This window comes from Jatropha curcas, chromosome 8, assembly GCF_041381405.1.
Source record: "Jatropha curcas cultivar XTBG-Jc1 chromosome 8, XTBG_Jcur_1.0, whole genome shotgun sequence".
NCBI lineage: Eukaryota > Viridiplantae > Streptophyta > Magnoliopsida > Malpighiales > Euphorbiaceae > Jatropha > Jatropha curcas.
This window is the reverse complement of record NC_143158.1, coordinates 22,492,927-22,520,221: the sequence shown is the minus strand read 5'-3', so window position 1 is coordinate 22,520,221 and position 27,295 is coordinate 22,492,927. Positions and strand designations below refer to the sequence as shown.

The following is a 27,295-nucleotide window of genomic DNA, read 5'->3' as shown; positions in this document are numbered from 1 at the left end:
CCTCTTTCAATAATCCATTTAGCTTCAAAAATGCTTTTGCAGACATAACTAGGGTGAAAACCCCAATAAGAATCAAGAAAACAAGGAGTCGGAAAGTACTTGGCTTTGAGAACCCGAGCTACTAGAGAATTCGAAAACTTAATTAGTCGCCATCCTTGCTTTGCCAAAAGAGTAATATTAAAAGCATGGAGATCATGAAAACCAATACCACCCTTATTTTTAGCAAAACACAGCTTGTCCCAAGAAGACCAGCGGATACGTCTCTCTTCTTTTTGTTGCCCCCACCAAAACGAGGCCATGGAGGACTCGATTTGCTTACAGGTTTCAAGGGAGAAGAGGAAGCAGCTTATCGAGTAGCTAGGAATAGCTTTGGCAACCGCCTTCAAAAGGATTTCCTTACTTGCTCGAGACAACGTCTTTTCTTTCCAACCCTCTAATTTGTGACCAACCCTATCAGAAATCGACTGAAAAACCACTTTCTTATCTCCTTCCAATAACTGCTGGCAAACCCAAATATTTCGAATGACGATCAATTTCCTTAACCCGCAGTCAGAACTTTACAAAATTCCTGAATATAGACCGAAGCACTAGGACTAAAAGAAATCTCCGATTTCTCAAAATTAATCTTTTGTCATGATGGCCGTTCATAGTCCAAGATGATTTTGGCCACAGCTTCTACTTCTAGAATAGTCGCTTGACCAAAAATTAAGCTGTTGTCTGCAAAGAAAAGGTGTGAAACAGCCGGAGCGACGATAAACTCTAGCACCATGAAGCAATCAAGCATGTTCTGCCTTACGAATGAGACCTGAAAACACGTCAACACATAACAACAAAAAGGTAGGGCGATATAGGATTCCCTTGACGGAGAACCTTGTGAGGGAAAAAAAGTGTCTTTAGGTTCGCCATTAATAATCAGAGAGTAGGAAACAGAAGACACACACTTCATGATCAAATCCACCCATCTCAAATTAAGACGCATCTTAAGTAAAATATTATGCGGAAAATGCCATTTCACTCTATCATAGACTTTACTCATATCCAACTTAAAAGCAAACATACACCTACCTGAATGCTTATTTTTTAGGAAATGGAAAGTTTTAAGATTAACAAGTGCATTATCAGTGATATGTCTACACGTAACGAAAGGAAACTGAGTGTCATTAATAATAGAGGGAAGAATACATTTAAACCTATTAGCCATTGATTTAGTGACTAATTTAAAGATGATGTTACTGTTAGACTATGTACTGATGTATATTTTGGCTATGTAAATTGAGTTAGTGGTATATTTGTAATTACATAATACTACACATGTATATAAGCTTATTCTAAAGGAATACATGGAGTGGGATTTCCTATATGGTATCAGAGCACGCAATTTCAAGCCGCTCTCTCTAAACCCTAGTTCTTTTCTTCATCTCTATCTCTTTTCTTCTCTTTTCTAAACCATGGCAGGCAAGCATGATTTTCATCCAGCCCTTGCTGTTAACAATATCCGAAATTTTATTCCAATCATTCTTGAGACTGAAAAGGGGCAATATTCCTCTTGGGCGGAATTGTTCAAAATTCATTGTCGTGCCTATAAAGTTCTCGATTTCATTATTCCACCCTTGTCATCTGATAAAGACAAGGAATCTTCTACGGCTACTGAAGTCGATCCAAGACTGCGGTCTCAATTGGATGCTACAGTTCTTCAATGGATTTATGGGACAATTTCTGTTGATCTTCTCAATATTATTTTGGAAACGGATTCCACTGCTCAAAATGCTTGGGATCGTCTGAAAGGTATTTTCCAAGACAATAAGAATTCTCGTGCCTTATATTTGGAAAACCAATTTTCTCATGTTTTGTTGGACGATTTTCCAAATATTTCTGCTTATTGTCAAGAGCTCAAAATGCTCTCCGATCAGCTTTCAAATGTTGGTGCCCCTGTTTCAAACCAACGCCTTGTTCTTCAATTGATTGCTGGATTAAATGAGGCTTATGATGGTGTAGCAACCATAATTCAGCAAAGTGACCCGTTGCCTCTCTTTTATGAAGCACGATCAAAATTGATTCTTGAAGAAACACGCAAGGCTAAGGAGGCTGCCACTGCTTCTGCTGCCACTGGCACTGCACTTTTTACTACAGGTGTTACTGAGGAAAATCCTTCTTCTTCTCGTGTTGCTCTTTCAGACAACACCAATACTGCTCCTCGTAATTATACTGGGCAACGTAGAGGACAGTCTCGCAACACTAATAATTGTCGCGGGAGAGGCAATAATGGACGCGGCAGAGGACGAAATAATAATCGCAATCAGAATTCTGGCTCCAATCGACAAGGAAATAATCAATCAGGTGGGCAACGATTTAACAATAATTTTTCTCATCAGCAACAACCACCTTATTATCCTTGGTCGGCTTATCCTCCTTGGCCTGCATGGGGGCAGCAAGCTTGGGCTGTTCCTCCACCATGTCCTTATCCAACCACTGCTTGGGCACGCCCATCTGCTCGTCAACCTGGCATAATTGGTTCTCGTCCACCGCAGGCCTATACTGCTCAAGCATCTTCTTCTGGCTATGCACCTACGGACATTGATGCTGCTATGCAAAGTATGTCTCTCAATCCACCTGAAGAACCTTGGCTCATGGACACAGGAGCTACCTCGCATATGACATCTTCTTCGGGTACTCTCTCGTCTTATTTTAATTTGAGCAGTAAAAATAATGATGTTATTGTTGGTAGTGGACAGAAAATACCAATTGCAGGATATGGGCATGCTTACCTTAAACCACCCCACCTTCCTTTATGTTTATCTAATGTTCTCCATGCACCAAAAATAATTAAAAATCTAGTCTTTGTCCGTCGTTTTACTATTGATAATCATGTCACTGTTGAGTTTGATCCTTTTGGGTTTTCTGTGAAGGATTTATGGACGGGGAGTCTTCTCATGCGATGTAATAGCGTTGGGGATTTATATCCCATAACTAGCAGTTTTCCTTCAAGTCTCTCAAAGTCTTCACCATTGGCTTTTGTTACCTTGTCCGCTGATTTATGGCATCGTAGATTGGGGCACCCGGGACCTCCTCTTTTACAATATCTTCATAGAAATAAATTCATTGATTGTAATTTTTCTTTTTCTAATAGTTGTCATTCTTGTGTTTTTGGGAAACAAGCTCGATTACCTTTTTCAGATTCCAATTCTAATACTCTTATGCCTTTTGATATTATTCATAGTGATGTGTGGACTTCCCCTATATTGAGTTCTGCTGGTCATAAGTATTATGTTTTGTTTCTTGATGATTATACCGATTTTTTGTGGACTTTCCCATTAAGCCGAAAATCACAAGTCTTCCAAATTTTTCAATCATTTTCTGTGTTCATCGAGACCCAATTTGGTAGGAAAATTAAGTGTTTACAGTGTGACAATGGCAAAGAATATGATAATAATCAATTCAAACAATTTTGTCATGTGAATGGTATGAGTTTTCGATTTTCATGTCCTTTTACATCCTCTCAAAATGGGAAAGCCGAACGAAAAATCCGCACCATAAATAACATGGTTAGAACATTACTTTCTCAATCTTCCATGGCTCCTTCTTTTTGGCCTCATGCTTTGCAAATGGCTACTTATTTGATCAATATTGTTCCTCACAAAAATTTTAATTTTTCATCTCCTACATCTCTCCTTTATGGCCGGGTTCCATCTTACAGTCATTTACGAGTTTTTGGGTGTTTGTGTTTTCCTTTGTTTCCCTCTCCTACTATTCATAAACTCCAACCTCGTTCTACATCTTGTGTTTTTCTTGGTTATCCGCCTAATCATAGGGGTTACAAGTGTTATGATTTGTCCACAAACAAAATCATTCTTTCTAGGCATGTTTCTTTTGATGAGTCAATTTTTCCCTTCGCTTCCGTCAAACCTCAGTTTCCGTCTACCTATCACTTTTTGGATGACAGTGTTCATCCCTTATTACAATATCATTTACAAAACTCCACATCTTCTCCACCTCCATTGTCATCTTCTCCTTCACCTATGGTCACGCAACCCGTCCCATCTGAAAATGTTTCTCCATAGCCACCACAACCTGTTACATCACCACCTCCTCCTGCTCCAGTCCGAACCATGACCACCCGCAGTATGCATGGCATCACCCGTCCTAAGAAGCATTTTAATTTGTTTGCTTCTTCGTCTTCTTTCACCCTACCTAATAGCCCACTTGCTGCCCTAAACGATCCAAATTGGAAGGCTGCCATGATTGATGAATATGCTGCTTTAATTAAAAATAAGACGTGGGAGTTGGTACCCCGTCCTACCAATGCTAATGTGGTTCGGTCTATGTGGGTTTTTCGCATCAAAACTAAGTCTGATGGTTCTTTTGAGCGATACAAAGCTCGTCTTGTTTGTGATGGCAGATCCCAACAGGTTGGTGTGGATTGTGATGAGACTTTCAGTCCAGTTGTTAAACCGGCTACCATTCGCACTGTCCTCAGTCTCGCTGTTTCAAAACGGTGGTGTATAAATCAACTGGATGTTCAAAATGCATTTCTGCATGGAAATTTAAGTGAAACAGTCTACATGTATCAACCTTTGGGATTTAAGGATTCGACACATCCAGATTATGTTTGCCTCCTTCGCAAATCTTTATACGGTTTAAAACAAGCTCCACGAGCTTGGTACCAAAGGTTTGCTGATTATGCTCTTACTATTGGTTTTATTCACAGCAAATCTGATCATTCACTTTTCATTTATAGCAAGGGGACTGATTTGGCGTATCTTCTGCTCTATGTTGATGACATTATTCTCACCACTTCTTCAGAAAAGCTTCGGCTATCTATTATATCTTTGCTGTCTTCAGAGTTTGCCATGAAAGACTTGGGTCCTTTGAATTACTTTTTGGGCATCTCTGTTCACCGAAACTCCTCCGATTTATTCCTTTCTCAGTGTAAGTATGCTGCAGAAATTCTTGACAGAGCAGGCATGTCTAGTTGCAAATCTGTCTCGACGCCTGTTGACACCAAGCCGAAACTCAGTACTGATTCTGGTTCTTCATGTGATGATCCTCTCTTATATCGTCGTCTAGCTGGTGCACTTCAATATCTCACATTCACTAGACCGGATTTGTCTTATGCTGTTCAACAAATTTGCTTACATATGCACAATCCAACAACGGCTCATATGAGTGCTTTGAAGCGAATTTTGAGGTATCTCAAAGGCACTCTTTCTTATGGTTTGCACCTTTCGAACTCCCCTTTTTCATGTCTTACAGCTTACTCCGATGTTGATTGGGGTGGTTGTCCTGATACTAGACGCTCCACTTCTGGCTATTGTGTTTTTCTTGGTGATAATATGATATCTTGGTCTTTTAAAAGACAACCGACATTATCACGCTCCAGCGCTGAAGCTGAATATCGTGGAGTCGCTAATGTTGTTGCAGAATCTTGTTGGCTTCGCAATTTACTATTGGAGTTAAAGGTGCCGATTAGCTTAGCCACATTGGTCTACTGTGATAATGTTAGTGCAGTTTATTTGTCTAGTAATCCGGTACAGCATCAGCGAACAAAGCATATAGAGATGGATATTCATTTTGTGCGTGAAAAGGTTGCTCGTGGACAAGTCAGAGTTCAACATACTCCATCCCGATTTCAGGTGGCCGATATTTTCACAAAAGGCTTACCACGAATCCTGTTTGATGATTTCAGATCCAGTCTTTGCGTTCGTGAAGCTCCCGCTCTGACTGCGGGGGAGTGTTAGACTATGTACTGATGTATATTTTGGCTATGTAAATTGAGTTAGTGGTATATTTGTAATTACATAATACTACACATGTATATAAGCTTATTCTAAAGGAATACACGGAGCGGGATTTCCTATAGTTACAAAGGCTAATAGGTCTAAAATTCTAGGTAAATTCTGGATTTTTAATTTTAGGAATCAAAGAGATGAAAGTATGATTAATAGATGCTGGAGACTCATTGGCATTAAGAAGAGACAAAACTTTATCTTTAACATCCCTACCAACAATATGCCAAAAGGTTTGGAAAAAAATAGGAGACATATCGTCATGATCCTGAGCAGAAGTAAGACGCATTTGTTTGAGAGCAAGACAAATCTCTTCTCTGGAGAAAGGACGAAGCAAAATTCCATTCATCTAATCCAAGATTGATTTATCTATAGAGTCTAGGACATCAGTATAATCAGGTGGATCCACAGAAGAAAAGAGACCTGTAAAGTATATAGTCATGATTGAATCAATATCCTTTTCATTAGTATATAATATCTCACCCTTATCCCTAATGGAATCAATAGAGTTCTTCTTCTGTCTAAAATTAGCTTTATAATGGAAAAAAGTAGTATTTTTATCCCTTCCTTAAGCCATTGAAGTCTAGACCTTTGAGCCCACATAAGTTCCTCTCTAGCAAGTAATTCCTTTATTTGAGAATCAATACATTTTTGACAATTCACATTTTCAACTGAGTGGTGCCTACTTTGTAAAATCGCCAACTCTTCCAGCAATATATGAAGGGATTTCGACACATCCAAACCTGCTTAACTCCCATCATTTCAAATGCTTACCAAAAGCAGTGATTTTATTCTCGAGTAAACTCGGACTAGGAATTGAATCTACAGACTGCCATGCCTCTCTCACCGCATCATGCACAGATTGATCACATAACCGCATTTGTTCAAACCGAAATGGCCATTTCTTCCTAGTTCTCGAAATCTTACACATCCATGTCGACTTAATCGGATAATGATCAGAACCAGAACGGGTAAGGTTTGCAATTTTGTAAGATGGAAATAGAAGAAACCAGTCCACCATCCGAACAAATCTATCAAGCCTTTGTATAATATTCTCCCCCCTTGCCCATTGCTCCAAGTAAACCTGAAATTAGTAAGGCCAAGATCAGTGAGATTACATAATCAATACAATTACAGAAACCCACCAATTTCCTAGGATCCTTATCCCGACCACCCAATTTCTCAAATTGAAACATAACTTGATTAAAATCCCCACCCACCACCCATGGTAGAGAGGAATTATTTTAAAGAAGATCCAACAAACTCCAAGAATGATGTCACAAATGATCTTTAGGTCCACCATAAAAACAAGTAAAACGCCGTTTATTTTCAATTTCAACATCAATGTGGTGCAAAGAAAAGGAAAGTAAAGAAATTGCCACAGAACTCTTCCACATCAGACTTAAGCCACCTCTTCTACCATTCACTACTGCACAGTCCACATCAACCCCATTAAAGAAACCACATTTATTACGAACAGCCTGCATCTCATGACCAAACAACTTTGTCTCCATCAAAAAGACAAAAGTGGGATCTTCCAGCTTAAAAAGTTGCTTGACTGACCGAACTGCATGAGGGTTCCCAAGCCCTCTGCAGTTCCATACTAAATAACTCATGGCTTCCGACAGTATTGCCTAGCAGCCACTGCCGATATCTCAAAGTTCTGGTCAAATTGTTTTAAAAGCAGAACCTTCCTTTTCTTAGGGGATCCAAGAACCATCAAATCCAAGTCATTATCCTTCCTTTTTCTTGAAACCATTTCTACCTCTGTCATATAAATATTGGATGAATTTCTAACTGGGTGTTTCCAGGTGGACAGAATATTAGGAGTAGAAGGGGTATTCAAAGGGGGATGCTGGTCAGGAATTGGGAGTTGTTCAGGATAGTTTAGAGCTGGGTACTGTAGTAACGGGGTCAATAACAGGGAGCTGATGGGTAGAGACATAATCAAAATCAAGAATCAAGGGATGATGGGTGAGGGGCGTTAGCACAAGGGGGAGTTTAGGATTAGAAGACTAGTCCTTCTAGGTAGATGGAGAACTGGATATAACGGACTTAGTGGAGGTAACTTTTTTATTCAAAAATTTAGAGGTACGAGAAAAACCTGGAATATTAGAAGCAGAAATAGTGGAGCTCCCGCTAGTGAATTGGAACGGACCATCCTGCAGAGGAATATTTTTTTTTTATATTAGTTTTAGATTTGACAGTTTAATTTTATTTTTGCATTCATTTATTTATAACTAGATAAAGATTCGTACTTTGCACGAATTGCTTTAATAGCTCGTAATTTATAATTTATAAATTATCCGTATTTATAATATATAAATTTATAAATTATATTTATTATATTATTATAAGATATATTTTTTCACGGTTTGCTTTATCAAACTGCCATATGGCATGTGTGAATTCAAAAGAGTAATTCGTTTGAAAAATCCTAATCTTTGCGTTTTCTTTCAATTGCATCCCGTTTTGACCTTAATCCCTAACACCCCAATTTCATAGTTCAGTATTAATTCAACTCCAATTGAAATCAGGGTCTAAAAAAATACTAAACAATTCACCTATGGGACCTAGAGACTGGCACAAGGGTTAAACTGACTAACCCATTAATCCACCCAAAAAACGACGTCGTTTCCACTTCAGAAAAAGAAAACCCTAAAACAAAAAAATAACCCACCATTGCTTCATCCTCCTAACTACGGGAAACAAGCACCACGAAGAAAACAAAAAACCAGCACCATGGTACTTGACAGTTCAATCTTCGAAACAATATTTCCCTCTCGTTATTCCTTCACTATCCCTCACCCAACTCCTTCGAATTATCATTCTCAATTCACCTATCGAACCAATTGAGTCACTGCTGTTTTTGTCGCTCAAGGTCGTGAATCTGATTGGATTTTTTCCACCAAGTTCGATCATCTCCAACTTCTCCTTTCCTCTCTTAGATTCTCACGCCTCATATTGATTGGCAAAAACACCATCAATGCTCCTAATTCTCTCTTGATTTACCATAAGAAAGATAGATATGCAGTTTGCAGAAACCCTTGCAAATAGCTCAAAATCACTCCTTATGGCTTTGTCTCCTAAAGTTTCTATTCAAAATAGGATTTTTTGACATACCCATTTTAGATTATGAAAATATTTGATTTCTAGTTGGTAACTTAATCCCAAATCTAGTTTTCCTCTCTTAGGATTTTGGGTAAAGGGCGAAGCAATCGTAGGTGTTTTTAGTTTTAGGGTTTTCTTTTTCTTAAGTGGAAACGACGTTGTTTTTTGGGTGGGTTAATAGCTTAGTTAGTTTAACCCTTGTGTCAGTCTCTGGGTCCCACAGGTAAATTGTTTAGTATTTTTTTAGACCCTGGTTTCAAATTGGGGTTCAATTAATACAAACCTTGGAAATTGAGGTGTCCAAGGGATTAAGGTCAAAATGGGATGCAATTGAAAGAAAACACAAAGGTCAGAGTTTTTAAAATGAATTACTCGACTTCAAAATAAAGAAATAGACGTCAATTATGAAAATAAATATTATAATTTTGATGATTATTATCATAAAAACAAATATTATAACCCACAAGATTTTCCAATTGGACCTCCATTTTGGTCTTTTACTTTCCGTTGTTGCAATATTTGTGCAATAGGCTTCAAAGCTTTGTTTTTTTTCTTAGCTGTAGATGCATGCTTCACATGCTTCTCAGCTTCCTCCATGTAATAATTCCATAAGAAAGATAGTCATTTACAAAGACAATGAATAATTTAAATCTACCAAATAAAAAAGACACTTAAACTTAAATCTCAAGCTCCTGCCTCCCCTTCTGTTTATGTAACACTATCATTATGGGAATTTTACAATCATCAACTGGATATCAATCTCGAATCTGTAATAGAAACAAAATAAATTCAAGAAACTATCAAAATAATAATAGGCAACTTAATTTGAGATTTTTCCTTTATATCCATGGCAATAAAAAATTTGAATTAAAAAAAAAAAAGAAAATATTGTAGGGAGAGGCCCGCATATTGCATGGATTATTTTATTAATTTGTTATTTTAAATTGATTAGATGTTACTTTTCATTGCACATATAAAATTAAATCCTACAACTTCAAAGAATAAAAAGCAGCAAATAGAAAACTTATAAAAGATACACACAAATATATATAGTAAATAAATACATACAATATCACGCTCTAAACAATAAGCATTACTTATAAATATAGATATGTATAATTACAAATTTGAAAGACATATGATAAAATTCCATCTATATATATAGATGGGTAAAAGTAGATAATTATTCTAAATAAAGGACACAAAAAATAAACAATTCAATATAAAACTAAAAAATAATAAATATTCAAATATAAATATAGTTAATTATTTTAAATAAATAATAATTTTTAAACATAAAAAGTATTTTAAATGATCAAATAAAAAAAATAAAAATTTAAAATTGAAATATAGATATAGATTATTATTGTTAATGAATATTAATTTTTAAAATATAATTATTTGATATAAATGATAATAAAATTTAAATAATAAAAATATTATTTTAACTATAGGTAGGTGTAAATGTTCACTTTGCTATATATATATTAACTTTAAATAAAGAGATCAATAAATAAATAAATAAAGTAAATAAATATAAATTATACTTATATTTCTCTACCCAATTTTAGTGAAACTTTCTCAAAATTTAAATATTCAAATCATGCAATTTGCTGACTTAATAAATTGTAGAAAAATATATATATGATTACGTGAATTAAAAAATTATAAATAATTAAAATTTACATATATATGAAATAAAGCAACGAATAAAAAAATTTACAATTTTCTACAATCTACTAAAAATATAATAAATTAAAAAAATACATAAATGGAATAATAGTTATCTTTTCTTTTTCTTCATCTCATCGACATAATATTTCTCATACATGCATAATAAAGAGAAGAGAAATCACAGGATGCACAGAAAAAAAAGAGAAACCATAAAAATTGCACAAAAAAATTAAAAAATCTGAAATGTAAAAAAAGGGAAAAAAGAGATCAAATAATTAACATTACTTGAGTTGAAGAAAATGAATTAGCATTATTTGAATTGAAATAAAGGAATTAAAATTTTTTTAAATTTTAATTTCGAAATTCAAACCCGGCCCAGACAGAAGCCTATATATAGTTACTACGCATACGATGTTTGGTTGCTCAAAACGTAAAACTGACGCATCCCTCTCCTTGCCTTCTCTCAATTGCGTCACAGTGATCGTCGATCGATCATATCGTCACAGGATTTCTTGAACTTGATCTGCCTTCTGTGATTTTTATATACTCAGGTTTGCTTCTTAATTGAACGTGTCTCTGCAATCTGTGTTTACGGGTTTCTTTTTCATTATCCACCATTAATGGATTGCGAAGAAGCTCTGATCGTCAAGGAATCGGTTACGGTGATGATGATTATCAAACTTGGCTTATTTGCTTGTCCTTGGTGGATTTTTAGGATTTCCTTTTCAGATATATTTTTATTTTCATTAGCTTTTGCCGTAGGATCGGCGATTGGATATCGAATTTCTGGGTTATGTCTGGTTGCGGATTAGGGGGTTAGAGCATCGATTGTCTCGTTCTGGTTTGATAATGGCGATTTTTGGATTTTGATGGTGTGGAATCAAGAGATAATGAAGATCTCATTTCATCATGTGGATATCATATGGGTTTCTGGCTTTTATCTGGCTGATCTCTGTCTAGCTTTTCTCTTAGGGTTCGTTATGTGGGGAATCACCCAATTTCTTGAACTGTAAAGAATCCAGAAATCAGCTAATTTGTTTTAGTATCTTTTATAATGCTTCCTCTGACACCGTTCAGAGACTTTCGTTCTGATCATGTTTAAGGGGTCAGCGCAAGCAGAATAGCCAGAAATTCTGGATATTCATTGAAATAGCATCCGTGAGTTATCACTTATTCATTGCTATTGTGTTTTGTCTTTCTAGTATGGATACTAAGATCGCGACCGTTCCTGGAAGACTTGGAGGAGGACCTGCACAAACCAATGTTGTTTGCCATTTTTGGAAGGTGGGAAAGTGTAACAGGAATCCTTGTCGGTTCATGCACAGAGAATCACCACCTCCTAAAGTTTACCATAGAACTCCTAAGCAAACAAGTGTTTCACTGGTGGAACGACCAAAGAGGAGCTTCAGCTATAGTCTTAATGATTCAGCGGATTTCAGTGGTGGGTCTGAGGAGAAAAGAGCTCAGAAGATCTCCAACCATGTCATTGAGGATCCACCTAGGAAACGCTTCAATTCTAAGAACCCTTTGGGTTCAACCACTAGAGTTGGTGGATCTGAATATAGATGTTCTCGTGAGAGCCCCACTTCTAGAACAGAGGAGGTGAATATGAAGACGATAACAGTATGCAGGAAATGCCCTGAGAATCCGTCACCTTCAAAATCTGGAGGTGATGTTGCTGAAGGTAAAACTATCAAGAAGAGCTCAAAAAAGTCTTGCGAGCACTGGATGTCAGGGACTTGTGTTGAAGGTGATGGGTGCCAGTTCTTGCATTCATGGTCTGATGGAAATTGGTTCTCAATGCTGACAAAGCTCCAGGGGCATAGTCAGGTAATCATATGTGAGCGACTTGTTTCTTTGACTTCAGAGTCATTTGTTTGTGGTTTTTAATTTTTCACACTGGTCTGTAAAAATGGTCTTAATGAACAGCCAATCACATATAAATGTAATTTTATCTAACCTGCTTAAAGTAAACTCTATTCTATTTAAATGGAAATAAACTTGTGCTGAAAATTCAGTGCACACAAGTTTCCTCCTTACACAGATGGCATATTTTTATGATTGGCTGAATGAAATATGGCTGAATTTCATTGATGATATTTTGTTTGCCAGGCCGTCTCTGGAATTGCACTTCCTTCAGGATCTGACAAGCTGTACTCAGGTAGCAATGATGGAACTGTACATGTTTGGGATTGCCATACTGGTCAGTCTACAAAGGTTATAAATCTTGGTGCCAGAATTGGGACTTTAATTAGTGAAGGCCCGTGGATATTTGTTGGCTTGCCAAATTGTGTTAAGGTTGGTTAAAATTTTTTTGGAATGCTTCATCTATCTAGATTAGTTGTGATTCTGAGCTCAGGGAGGTTTTATATGTGATATTCCAGGCATGGAACCTCGAAACAGGGGCTGAATTTAGTCTCGATGAACCAGTTGGGCAAGTTTTTGCTATGGATGTTGCTGTTGATATGCTTTTTGCTGGGGCACAGGTAATCTGAGTGATTGTTCTATAATCTGTTCATATTTTTGTTTTTGTATGTTATTGGGGTAACTTTGAGCTGATGCATTTAGTTGTTGCTAAAGCGTTATTACTAATACTGAATGCTTGTATGCGTGGTATTTGGAAGTTTCCTTCTTATGTGTGTCGATGTGCATGTTTATTTGTTATTTTATATAGGAGAAGTTTTCTTCTATATAATATTCTTTATTTTCATCTCAAATGGAGTATTCAATTTTTGTTTTTTCTCTGGGTTTGTAGGATGGTTCCATTTTGGCATGGAAGGGTAGTACTGAGAACCCAATGGCTCCATTTCAACTGGCCAAATCTTTGAAAGGCCACACTGGCACAGTGACATGCGTAACTGTTGGAGATAAAAGGCTGTACTCTGGTTCCATGGACAATACAATAAGAGTAAGGCGAATAAGAGTTTTTAGTTGCTACTTTATGCTCTGAGTTTTTGTTGTGGCTTTGTATAGTTTTGATTACGGGTGATTGAAAGCACCCAGTATCAACTCTTTTTTGCAATATTTTTTTTTTCAAAAAATTATTTTGGCAGTGTGTTGGGAACCATGGATTTGGCTACACAGTGCAGTGGCCTTACCTCTTGCAAAACATCACTGAGATAGCAACACTTCCAAGCACTTGGATTGCTGCAATAGTAAACTTTTGCAGCTCAAATACATATCTGAATTCTACATGATAGGATGCTTATGTGATAGAGTGCATTGTCATTGGCCTACTAATTTGCAATTTGAGTTAAAATTTGGACACCACTAGTGCATCCAAGTGATGTTTGAAAGCAATTTGCCCCTTGATATAGGGTTAATTCTTCATGCTAAATCTATTTTGATATTCTAATTTCAGGAGTTGATTGTTTTTGTCGTTATATTAATTTATACTATTCCCCTTCTCAGGTGTGGGATCTCAGTACTTTACAGTGTATTCATACTCTAAATGGGCATACTGATGCTGTGATGTCTCTTATTTGCTGGGAGGAGTATCTGTTATCTTGTTCATTGGATCAGACAATAAAAGTCTGGGCTGCTACTGAAGAGGGCAACTTAGAAGTGATCTATACACATAACGAGGAACATGTAAGTTATTTAAGTAGTTTTAAGTAGATTTTTTTTTTCCTTTCTGTCTGGTGTAGGATTGACCAAGTGTGCCTAGCACTTTTTCATATTGAGAAAATACGTGCAGAATGTTAAATGTTTGAGTCAAATCTTTCATAATCCTAAAATCTTTTTTTTTTTTTTTTTTTTGTGTGTGTTTTTGTGTATGGTAATTGACTGTGTTGTCTTAAAAACTCCCAAGAAGAAGTATGTGTTAAAAGTGAATTGGTCCTTTTCTTATGGATCTTTGTTTTTTTATTGTTTGATTCCTTCCACTGCTTCTACACTTTTTTTTTTTTTTTTTTGGTGAATAAATTTTATTTTAATGAACATTGTGATAGTAATGAACTAATTTTCATGGCAAAATGCTTCCTTGTTACAGGGTGCTATTGCTCTTTGTGGGATATACGATACAGAAGCCAAACCAATTTTGTTATGCTCTTGTAATGACAATTCGGTTCGTCTGTATGACCTGCCATCGTAAGTACACTTAACGACCCAATAACTATCTGCCTGTCAAGTGTCTACCAGTCTTTTAGTCTTATGAACACTGATTTATTTCTTGTTTAGATTCAATGACAGGGGCAGAATTTTCTCAAAAAGAGAAATTGGAACATTGCATGTCGGTCCATATGGCCTATTTTTCTCTGGTGATAGAACAGGAATGCTCAACGTATGGAAGTTGGTGGAATCGCACAAAGGAGTTTCACAAATAGCATAATATCTGTAACTGCATAGCCTGTACATATTTGGCCCTCTCCTTCTAATTTCCTACGTAGGAGGAAGAGGAAGAAGGGAGAGAGAGAGCAATAGCTGTTAATGCGAAAACAGACTCCGTGATATGTCTTTTTTATGGGGTTCTGGGTGCTGTCGTTAGGATTTTCTCGACCACTAGGAAATCCTAGTATTTCATATTCGCCCCTTTTCTTAGAAGAACTCCATGTATTGACACTGCTGTAATGTTCTTTGACTGAGGAATGGATTTCCTTTTTTCATTTTCCCCATTGTTAAGCATCGCTGGAGTCAACGCAAGAAACCTTTGGGCCTTTTACGATGATTGTAATGGCCAGATACGGTCAACGGCTGCGTTTTTTAAATTGAAAGCAGACAACTACTTTATCCTAGGCCTGGCCGGTTCATTGAACTGCCGGTTTACAGATTCGACGGTTTAAAATTTTTAAAATATTAAACCTGAACCGACTTTTGAACCATCGGTTCCGGTCTGGGTTCAGTTTCAGTCGGTTTCGGTATGGTTCTGATCACGGTTTCCTGTAATGTATGTGTTTTTTTCTAAAAATCGGTTCTAACTTTACATTTTTCTTTCGAAAATATTAATATGAGTTTTAAAAATATTGATAAATCTTATTTTAAATAAATTTTAGAATGTTCATACTCATAAAAATAAAATTAATTAATTTTACAAAATAATCAAATAAGTTATCACTTTATTTTGTTTAAATGTTATTAATTAAATAAATTATAAGAAAATTTTGAAAAATGCTTCAAAAGATTGTAATTTTAAACTTAGTAAACAATTAAACTTAAGTAAACAATTTAAAAGAGAGAAAAAAAGTTGAAAAAAAACTTAAGTAAAGTAATATTTAGTGATGTATAAAATAGGCTAAGTGAATATTATTTTTAAAATAAAAAAAGAAAAATTTCGGTTTTAACTGGACCAGAATCGCCGGTTCATCACAGTTCAGGGTCGGGTTAAGTTCAGATTTAAAATTCACATGAACTTTAACCAGCCCTTGAACCACCGGTTTCGGTTCAAAATTTTTAACCGACAGTTTCGATCCAGTTTCAGTTCATCTACAGTACAATTCGATGTCAATTCGATTCCGATTCAAAATGAACTGGTGGCCATGTCTACTTTATTCCACAGCTAATGTTTAGCGTTGTCTTTTTATGTAAGTTTTTTTTTTACAACGTTGTCTTTTTATGTAAGTTTTTTTACAACCTTATCCTTTATTAATGTAAAATCCTTCTTAATCATATTAGGTCTTTTTATTATTTTTTATACTTGGCTAGTTTATAATTGATAATAAAAGAAAAAGGAAATGTTTGTTTATATATTTGCATTTGAATTCAAGAAAATAATAAAAATTAAAAATATTGATCCCCTAGAACTATTAAAAATTTTCAATTTTATTTATAAAATAGTGAACTTTTCAATTTTTGTTCACTTAAAGTTTGACATTTTTTTTATAATGAGTTGAATTATGCGCCTGTAAGTGAAAATTCTAAGTGAACATTTAAATTTAATTGTCAATCAAACGTCAAACAATTGTTTTTACCAAACACCTTCACTGATTTCAATCTATTAAAACAATTAATAACTATTAAAATATATTAAAACAGACAATAGCTGCTAGAATAGCTTACGGGACAACTATAGCTAACAACGGCTAGAATAGCTTGCCGAACAGACCCATAATATATCGTAGATAAATAGTTATTATAACAATTAACATATTAAATTTTAGAGCTATTATAATAATTAATTTATTAATTTTAAAGCATCGTTTGTAATATTGAGCGTTCCAATTCAATAATAATTAATTTATTAATTTTAAAGCATCGTTTCTAATATTGACTGTTCCAATTCAAATTTAGCCGATTGGACAAGGAGCTCAGATCTGGACCTCACACCCGCTTGTCTCACCCGTGCAAGCGCCCTGTGCAAAGTTCCTCCAACACCAATTTGTTGATTCTCTTGAATCTGTCCATTTCATTCAGTTAGAATTACTTCTCATTCGGATTTTTCAAAGTTATGAAGAGGATTGATGTTAAAAAATTTTACAATACTAATGAAAATCTGGACATTTCCTTTTAAGAGTTTTTCATGCTTAGTTTGAGATTTAACTTTTTTCATGCTAGCTATCATGGATTTATATTAATAGATTTACGAATTTTAGCAAAGGCTACTCGTTCTGCCTCGTAAGGTCCTAGAGAGTGGTGCATTTATCATCTTTTTTTATGACTCTTATGTACAGACAATATAAGATATCCTAAGAGCTTGAAACAGAATAGAACCATGAAACTGATTGACCATGTTCCTCGATCATACGGTCTCAACATGCAATTTGCCCAGCCAATGAACTCGGCAATTCTTTCACTTGTGATTGTTCCAATCAAAGTTCCAATATTTAAGATGGACCTAATATAGAGAACTGCACAATGGCAAAATATTCTCCCCATAAAAAAAATCCATAATTGCATTTGCAAATTTATACATGTGAGTGCCAAAAATCATTAGAATTGGACAAGCAAACGTAATGCCTAATTGGGTTGGTGCAGAGCATCCCACCTGCAAATTCATAGCCTTGTATTCCTAGAACAACTAAAATCATTACTTGCTCCAAAGAGAATTGGAATCAAAGGAAATAAGTTTTTACTAATCAGAAAAAAGTATTTAAAAAAAAAAAAAAACTAACTTAATGGGTTGATAAATAATCAAACAACAAATAAAGTTGTGCATAACACCCAAAAGTGAAAGACCCATAAGCTGCAATGGATGTGCTGATAAGGACCATCCCTAAACCACCATGGCTTCCATCATCCTTCTCATTCTGTTCATGTTTTGTTAGGTATCCTTCTTTTGCACAACAAAGCTATGCCAAGCTCCCATCAAGATTCTCTACATCTACAGAGATGGCAATTTTATATAAGGAATAATAAAGTAAGGAAATTTTATGCGTTGCAGTTCTGATTTTCTGGTGAGTAGCTTTGTATGGATTGAAAAAGAAAAGGAAAGAGAGGGATCAAAGAAAGATAAAGAAGAGCAAAGAGAAATCTTTAAAAAATTAAAAAATAAAATTTTTACAATATTATTATAATTATTTTCCTTTCAATTTTAAGCATAAGATACATACAACAATCTTATTGAAAAATAATAAATAATTAAAATTAGAACGAAATTGCAATAAGCCCCAAAATTTAGGGTAAATAAATTCATTAAGCCTCAAGCTGCTCATTCACGTCTTATCCTACAACAATAAAGTTGGATTATTTCAATTGTTCATTCAAGGAAATGATTAATTTCAATTGTTGTGGCTGCATTTGTATTTAATTCAAAATTATTTATATCTTCACATAGAATCAGTTTTTAATAATCTCAAAAATTTTCAAAATAAAAATTAATGCAGTATACCATTGAAAAATTTAAGAATGTATACTTGATAATGCTATTATCCTCTTATCTTTATCACTATTAAGACTTTTTTCTAAGCCACGAAGGAATGTAATATAATTAAATGCATTTCTACTGTAAACAATATAGTATAAACACGCTTGATTATATTTCGTTACATTTCAAATAAAACCTGAAACCATTTTCATGAACTTCACCTTCACTGTCACAGATTTCCTTTTAAAAATAAAAATTTGTCCAATCTATCTGTATAAATATACGTTAACAAATAAGTTATTGGATTACAAAATTAAGTGACGGAACATTATTTTATAAAAAGATCTTTAGAAAAAATTATGATTTTTGCCATGTGGCTTTTTCTTGTTTTATGTAGGTACAAAATGATTGCAACAGTCAAAAACTCAAAACATCTACAAGGATCTGCAATGCGGTTAGGCATTACCGCGTTGTACATAGCCAACTCCACAAATCGAACATCTTTAGCACATATGCTCTTGATAGCCCTTTCCCTAAAGTTTAAGAACCAAGTGATTCTACTGAAAATTTAAGGACAGAAATCGTAGTACTTATATTAGCAAGCACAAATATTTTAAAAAGGAGAAATAAGTCCTGATTTAATTTATATTATTTATCAAGTATAATAACCAATCAATTGATCTAGAGATTTCACAAAGTCAATTTCTGATCCAACAAAAAAGATGCTAGGATAACAGCTGGTGTGACACCATCTTGCGTTTTCTATAAATCTATTACCCCTTATCTTATCCTTATGGTCTTCCCGCTAGTTTTATGTCCAAAGATACCTTTACATTTCAGCATGCATTAGCCAGAGTTCTGAGATCAAAATATTGATATTTTCATAAAAGCTCCTGGACAAGAACTAATTAATGATTAAAAATGGCTCAATAGTTAAGAGAATTCTTTATAACAAAGGAAAAAACTTAACATAGATTCCATCACCAATAAAGTGAACCAAGTTGCTCCAAGCAAACTGTTTGAAAGTGTAACATTAGAAAGCATTAATATCAGCTAAAAAAATACCTGCATAATGGCAAGCTTGACTTAGAAGGATGAGGAAGGTGCAATCTAGTACAAGGCATTAGTATTTCACGATGTTCCATCCAAGCTAGCCAGCATATCCTTTGCTAACTTATTGGCCTCTGATGCCTCCCCTCTTGAGCATAGTGAAGCAATTATGGAATAATACGAGTCAAAGTGGTCAATTTCACATCTTTCCATATCCTCAGAGCTCATAACCATTTTATCAGCATTCCTTGCATCACAAGACACAAAATCCAAATCCTTCTTTTCAGGTGAGGATATAGTCCTTGGAGAAAATAAACTAAAAGCCTCCGATTCAGAAAGATTTTGCATTTCTGGTGATTCATAAGGAATACTGCACTTCTGAATTGGGAAAAACGCAGATGCAATCTCATCAAGTATAATAACAGCTTCTTTAACACTTCCCTGCTCACATAAGAAGATGAGAAAACTTTCTATAGACTCTGTTTCAACTCCAGTGTTGACTCTCTTCAGCAGCTCCATAGCCGACTGTGATTGAAGCATTTCACGTAAGATGCTTCTGGCCTCTTCCATCCTTCCCTTGGCATATAGACCTCTAATCAAGTACGAGAAGCCCAGGAAATCAGGAGAAATACCCTTCTGCTTATAGTCAAAAAAGAAGCTTAGCGCCCCTTCCATGTCACCCTTTAGACAATAACCATTAATTATAGAGCTAACAGTAAACTCATCAAGATCAAGGCCTTCTATTTGGATATTTTTCAAAATCTTCAAGGCCTCTGCAAATTGACCAAATTTGCAATAACCATTAAGAAATGAATTATAGATACGTGTATTCACTTTATAGCCTTTGAGCAGCATCCTCTCAAATAATAGCTTAGCGTCCAGCAAATACCCTTGCTTACAAAAATTATCAATCAATGTGGAATAAGTAATTTCTGAAGGAACCAATTTTATTCTCTCTAACGAATCGAAAAGCCGAAAAGCTTCAACAAGACATCCCTGGTTGCACAGTCCATTTATAACTGAATTATAAGTGATTATATTAAGACTAATTCCTTTCTTTTCAGCTAAAACACACAAGTTTAATGCCTTAACAAAATGTCCTCCCTTGCAAAGTCCATCAACCATAATAGAATAATCAACAACATCCATTACTGGTCCATAATCTTTAGCTCCTACAACAAGTTCATAAGCAGATAAAAATCTACCGATTTTTGTAAGTGCTCTTAAAGCACCGACTGGAATACTAAGAGGAACATTATTTTCCTTCATCTTGCTAAGAAAATAAAAGGCACAGTTCACATCCTTACCTAGACAAATATAATGCACCAGTATCTTACTTACCTTAGGTTCAAAAAGGCCATATTCTTTTATAAGACTACACAAAAGTGGCTGGATTGCACGAAATTTTCCATCAGCTATACTAAGCCCTTTTATAATCGAATAGTAAGACTTACTGGACAAGAATGACTTGTTCCTCCTCACTACCATGAAAACTTCAGTTGGAGGTATAGGGAAATTTATTTTGCATAAAGAACTTACAGCTTTATATACAAACATTACAGCTCAGTTGCCTTTGAACAGTGAAGCAGATAGACTCGGCGGAAGGACAGGGGAGGCCCAATTGTCCACAAAAAAGGGTTAAACACAGACCATAGCCACCGCAGCAGAGTCAAATTTGGGGAAATTGAGGGAAATATGTGAGGGATTTTGCAGAAAATGAAATTTAGGGTTTGGTTGAGACTGTGATAGTTATTGTTGATTTTGATGTCGAGAAGACATTGGCTGGAAACGGGGAAATTCAAGTAAGTGTAAACGAGTTTAAATCATTCCCAATACTCCAAACTTTATGAGTTGTTATACTTGCACCCTGAAATGAACTTAACCCTGAAATGAACTTAACCCCTTAGACAACTCTAATTTTAAACTTATTTCACAATTGCACCCTAAAAGCCAAAATAGTCAAAATTGAAATTAAAAAATTATAAATGAGGGACTCACACCAGTTAGCTAACCCTACATTAATTAGCTTGGGTTAGCACGGTTCAATCCTAGGTTAGCTAACCCTCCCTCTCTCTCACCTCTCTCCTTCATAACTGTCTCTCTCCTTCGTTTGAAAACAACAGATCCCTGACCCAAAATCAAGAAACTAGGAAACAGACAGGCAGTGGCCAAGCTCCCAAGGGTGTTGACATGGCCTTAGAAAAGTAAATAGACAAAGCGATAGTGGGACTTCTCAAATCCATGGAGGCTTTGTACAGTGACACAGGTGAAGGAATTGAAGATTTGAGTCCACATGTTGTCAATCCGGGTTGCTGGACAAACAAATGCAAGATTAGGAAAAAAAAGCACAAAATATTAAAGATAAATTAAACCCAAAAAAGAAGAGCATAGATGTGGTGAGATTATATGTATTGTATTCAAAATAGCCATTTTGATTCATAATGAGGTGCTTGAAGGAAAAAAAAAAATAAAAACACAAAAATTGAAGAAAAGATTGCAGACGTGTAGTTAAGGGCATAAGAAAACTCCACCGAGAGCATGATTTATTAGTAGGGTTGGCAGTGGGGCGGGTACCCGCAAAAAATAAACTACCCGGATCTGTTAAGGAATAAACCAATAATACCCAAACTCGTCCCATATCCATTTACAAATACCCGCATACTACCCGAATCCGTTTAAATACCCATTTAATCACAAATTTATTCAACCCATGAAACCTGAACCCGCATGAAACCCGAATCCGAACCCAGAGTGCAAAATAATAATAATAATAATAATAATAATAATAATAATAATAAAATACATTAAAATTCAACTTCAAAGTAGTAACACAACTTAACCTGTAATATTCGAAATAATAAAACAAATTAAACTATAATATTCTCAATCAATCAACAGTACATAGTAATACTAAAATAGAACAAAAGAATTGAAACTGAAACAACTATATCAATTCTCAATTAAACAATTTGACAATTAAACATCTATAAAAATTCAATATCCATAATATCAACCACAAACTAAAAACTAATTAAAATATAATAATACTAAACTATAACAAACTATCATAGAATGAGAACTAAATCAATATAAAACATAATAAAAAGTACGTCAATAAAAAAAATTAGTGAATTAGAAGGTACATCAAAACAAAACAACACTACAACAAAAACATATTTGCAGAAGGCATAGACATATTTGTCTCATTTTTGCTACTATCTTCACAATCTATACTCTCAAATGTTAACATTATATCCTACAAAATAAAATCTATGTTTTCGATACAATATATTTAAAATATATAACATATTTAAATAGGAAAAGAAAACCAACAACAATGTAATTTAAAACTAAAAGAAAAATGCAATTTAGAATATCAAATCAACTAGTTAGTTAGGCTTAGCTAATTTAAAACTACCTACAGCAAATTAAACTAGCTGCAATCAAGTTTAGGGATAATAAACAAGTTTGCAAATTAAACTAGCAAATTCAAAGCCTAGCAATATGACTAAACACTTACATGTTTAAGCTATCCAAGTCAGCCCTATATCCTTTCTCAAAAAGAAAAATTCAGCCCTATATAAGATAACAAAATACTAAAAAAAAAAAAAAAAAAAAAAAAAAAAATCAGCCCTATACAAAATACAAAATATTAAAGCTTGTGTTTAATCCCCTATGTAATTTGTGTTATTACTTTTAAAAGCTTATTTCTAGATAGATCTGTATAAATATCTCATGGTAAAAGAAAAAAACAAGAACAAACTAAACCAGTTAAAAGTGTTTTGCTTTCACATTTTGTTTAAAAAGCAGATTCCTTTTAACCTGTTTTGCTTATCAAGTTTGATATTTGTAGCTAACCTCATTTACAATATCAAATTTTAAATTTGGAATCCTATTATTGAAAACCAAACTTTGGATAACTTTAGCAGCAGAAAAATTAACATACCATTCTCAGTATATGACAATTATATGCAAATCATCTCATTATCAGTATTTCCAGACAATCTTAATCATTATTAACAAACCAAACTTTGAATTAATAAACCAAACATATCAGATTTCACTTAACAAACCATGAATTGGCTTATAGTCACCATCCTTTTGCCTTTTAATATATATATTTTCAACAAATAAAGCAGGCACAAAACCCAAAAACGAAAAAATAAAACAATATGCAAATAATCTCGGCTGAACCCATAAATTAATTCAACAATTCCTATTCTTTGTCTGTTTATATGTGTTTATAAAAAGAAAAAAGAAAACGGAAAAGGAAAAGGGACGAAGCAAAACGAAAAAAAAAAAAAATAAACTGAGAATGAAATTTAAAAAATCAAGAACGAACCCGGCACTTGTACGCTTGAAGAATACGACTGCTGCGGAGGCGATGGCCAAGAACGAAAGCAACGGGAAGGTATAAACAAAGACTATGGCTGTAGAAGTGCAGACAACGAGCGGGGTAGGGAAGGGAGGGAGGAGAAAATACGTTTCACTTGAGTTGAGTTTGAGATAACTTTTTGTTTGTATGATTAAAATGCAACCCCAGGCTAAAACGACGTAGTTGTTTTTGTGGATTCATTTAAACCTCCTACATCAAAACTACGTCGTTTTGATGGTAAATTAATTATTTTTGTTATTATTATTATTAAAGTTATTATTATTCTTATTCTTATTATTCTTAAAGTTGTTATTATTATTATTAGTTATTAATTAAAATGCTATAATGCCATTTCAATATTATAGTAGTTGTAATAACAAAATATTATGTAAAGTATTAAGTTTAATATTTTTTTATTAAAGAATATATTTCCTTAGTAGGTTATAGTTATATGCTAATATATATGATGATACTAATAAAAAAATAAAAAGACATGTAACTAAGATCCAATTATAATTATATTTATAAGTTCATTAGCATTATATTCAATTAATAACTTTTTTATTTTTAACAAATTTCATAATCATCAAACTATAAAAAATTCAATTAAATAATAAGACATGACATAAATATTATATATATAATTTTGTTTAATATATTTTATGAAAAAAAAACTAAATTCAATTTGTTAAAATATTATAATTTAATGCACGTAATTTTATTAAAATTTACTTGTGAATAAGATATATTATCCAATAATATTGTATTCATTAATAAAGTTAATAAGACATATTATAACTATAGTATAAATCATTATAGTTATCGGTATATGTATTTTTGCATATTTCTTACGCATGAATATTAAGTAGCTTGGTAGTAATGTAATTTAATTGATATATAGAGATTATGGATTCGATAACGTTGATCATCATAAAAATTTTGCTTTAAATCAATCATATGGCTAACGGGGCGAATAACGAGTATCTGTCCTAAATCTATTTATACACCATCTAAATCCACTAAAATCAAGTTGAATCGGATCGGGTACCCAGCAAGGAGAGTTAAATTGCTGTCCCTAGCTAACTCAAGCCCACTTTTTTGTAGACGAAAAACTGAATTCATCTCAGCGTCATCTCTCTCCTCCTTTCCTTGATTGTGTTCTACTTTGTTTCTTCGGAATCTTCATATGAAAGGGCTGTTTATTTCTATTGTATGAATATGGAGGCCTTGGACTTAAGCCAAAAGATGCTAAGGATTTGGACTCAAGCCAATAGATGCTAATAAATCATGCTCTCGATGGAGTTTTCGTATGCCCTTAACCACATGTCAGCAATCTTTTCTTTAATTTGTGTATTTTAATTTTTTTTTTTTTTTTCCTTAAAGCACATCAATATGAATCAAAATGACTATTCTGAATACAAAACATATAATCTTACCACATCTATACTCTTTTTTTTGGGTTTAATTTATCTTTAATATTTTGTGATGCTTTTTTTACTAATCTTGCATTTGTTTGTCCAGCAATCCAGATTGACAACATGTGGACCCAAATCTTCAATTCCTTCACCAGTGTCACTGTACAAAGCCTCCATAGATTTGAAAAGTTGGACTCTTGCTCTGTCTATTTTCTTTTCTAAGGCCATATCCACAAATGATATCACCTCCAAATAACTACATCAAATAGAGATTGGTCAATGACATCTCAACCGTCCTCGCATATGGCCTGTCCTCGCATATATGTGCATCAGGGCGCCGATCCCTCATACATGGCCAATCGGTCTAATCTTCACTTGACCAGTTCTCACATTATCTTTTTTTCATTCTCTCTTTCTTTTCCATTTACCAACAGAATGCCACCTTATGATTTTAGAATATGCTCCATATCATATTTCATCAAGTGTATACAGCATCTCCCATACCTAGTCGGTCTGAGGCCATCCTCACAATCTCATAGTAATCCACTTCATCCCAATTCCACACGCAAACAATGCACAATATTATCATCCAATCAATTTATTCAATATAATATATCATGCAGATAATCAATATGTAACATTTAAATATCATCATGATAGATTAATATGTAATGCTCATTACTAATGATATTACTATAATGTATATAATTGCTTAATAGTCGTATGAATATAATATTAAAATTATAAAGTAGATAATATCATGAGTAGTTATATTTCGAAAAAATGATATTAATAAAACATAAACTCGGATGAGCAAGCTTTATTTTGGATCTTGACTAGTAGAAGCGATGTATGAACTCGGACGGTCTAGATAAAACATAAATAAAAAGGAAAGACTGCATTAAACAGATGACTTTCCTTAAATAAGAAATTAAAGAATTAATCTAACATATAATTGCTTAGATATTGAACTGCTATAATTACTCTAAATCTTATCGATACTTCTAATAACATTTCCCTTAAAATAAGATTTTCCATTTGATCAAGTGTTAACTATTTCATATACTTATTAATCATTATTCACATAACTCTTCCATGGGGCAATCAATTCAAATATCTAAACATTATGAATAATTTTTGTAATCAAACTCTTAGCTTATCAATTAAAATAACCCTCAATCTAATTGCAATAAATCCTCATATATCTCAATATCATTTACTTTCTTAATCAGACACCAAAAAATAAATTCTTCATACATACAAATATACCCAGCTCTTTATTTGATTAATTTTACTCGAAATATGATGTCCTTTAATGAAATTCTAAATTAGCTTCTAAAGCTAATACTTCTATTATAATATCTTTTAAATAACCTAATTCACCACTATCTTAATTTATATAATATAATTGTAATTCCAGAATAATTAATATTTGTCCAATAATGAATTTCCTTTTACTTAAATTATTTTCTGTCTCCAAAATAACTCATATAACACTAAGTATTTAATAATCACAAGATTAAACTAAATTAACGAACTGATTTCTTCTTAAAATTAAGGTCTCAAGATAATTTGATTGTACTTCTCATGACCAAGCATTTTAATTTATATGTTTTACTTATCAAAATCCTCATTTTATTTGCATGGTGGTAGTTATAATTTGCTTTAATTCACTGAAGCCTTCTAATCAAGTCAATATATCCAATAATTAGTTTCTAAATGAAAATTGCTTTAATCCTACTAAAAGTAGTCACTAAAAATTTGTTTTAATTTATTTATACCTTTTTAGTTATAATTAACATTTATGAAATATTTATTGGAAAATACCGAAAATTAAGTTAGCTACCCACAAAGTGCTGGAATTAATTAACTTTCTGGAAAATAACCAGAAATAATTTCAAATACCCAAAATTATTACTGCCAGAAATTGCTTGGCCGGAATTTATGGAGACAGTTGCCGGAACCGTCAAGAGAGGTGACTGGCGGAGCTGTCAGCAGCGTGGAAGGGACCAGGTCGGCTGGCCTTCAGTTTGTCTCACTGGAAAATGGACAAAAACGATGCTGGCGATAGAGGAAATCGCAGCGTTTCTCTGCTGCGTCACCGGAAGAAGAGTGAGAGAGAAGTTGCGTTGTCGCTCGCCTGAGTCGC

The 27,295-nt window shown here is 34.0% G+C and overlaps 2 protein-coding genes across 6 annotated transcripts; one reads left to right on the top strand and one right to left on the bottom strand.

Annotated features, from left to right (window-relative positions):
- The first annotated feature begins 10,999 nt into the window (after nucleotides 1-10,999).
- On the top strand, nucleotides 11,000-15,172 carry LOC105643908 (zinc finger CCCH domain-containing protein 48). Its single transcript, XM_089725381.1, has 8 exons — nucleotides 11,000-11,119; nucleotides 11,771-12,398; nucleotides 12,681-12,866; nucleotides 12,953-13,054; nucleotides 13,324-13,476; nucleotides 13,980-14,159; nucleotides 14,560-14,657; nucleotides 14,748-15,172. Exons 2-8 carry the CDS (start codon nucleotides 11,772-11,774, stop codon nucleotides 14,896-14,898), a joined length of 1,497 nt encoding a protein of 498 aa, XP_089581507.1. The 5' UTR covers nucleotides 11,000-11,119; nucleotide 11,771; the 3' UTR covers nucleotides 14,899-15,172.
- Nucleotides 15,173-17,548: 2,376 nt separating this feature from the next.
- On the bottom strand, nucleotides 17,549-23,877 carry LOC105643909 (Pentatricopeptide repeat (PPR) superfamily protein). Of its 5 annotated transcripts, XR_005177495.2 has the most exons (4): nucleotides 23,699-23,877; nucleotides 19,372-21,668; nucleotides 18,773-18,839; nucleotides 17,549-17,823 (listed from the first exon to the last, which is right to left on the bottom strand). XR_005177495.2 is itself a non-coding variant. In XM_012229151.4 (2 exons), exon 2 carries the CDS (start codon nucleotides 20,911-20,913, stop codon nucleotides 19,438-19,440), a length of 1,476 nt encoding a protein of 491 aa, XP_012084541.1. In that variant the 5' UTR covers nucleotides 20,914-21,668; nucleotides 23,699-23,877; the 3' UTR covers nucleotides 19,215-19,437. The 5 variants fall into 5 exon arrangements, 1 of the variants encoding a protein (XP_012084541.1); XR_001047345.4 differs by lacking the exon at nucleotides 18,773-18,839; XR_002285519.3 differs by lacking the exons at nucleotides 17,549-17,823; nucleotides 18,773-18,839 and adding an exon at nucleotides 18,918-19,210.
- Nucleotides 23,878-27,295: the final 3,418 nt, after the last annotated feature.

Coding starts and splice junctions, on each gene's coding strand:
- LOC105643908 (XM_089725381.1), top strand. CDS start 11,772: ATGGATACTAAGATCGCGACCGTTCCTGGAAGACTTGGAGGAGGACCT. Junction 12,399..12,680: donor AGCTCCAGGGGCATAGTCAG/GTAATCATATGT, acceptor TTTGTTTGCCAG/GCCGTCTCTGGAATTGCACT. Junction 14,658..14,747: donor CGTCTGTATGACCTGCCATC/GTAAGTACACTT, acceptor TTTCTTGTTTAG/ATTCAATGACAGGGGCAGAA.
- LOC105643909 (XM_012229151.4), bottom strand. CDS start 20,913: ATGTTTGTATATAAAGCTGTAAGTTCTTTATGCAAAATAAATTTCCCT.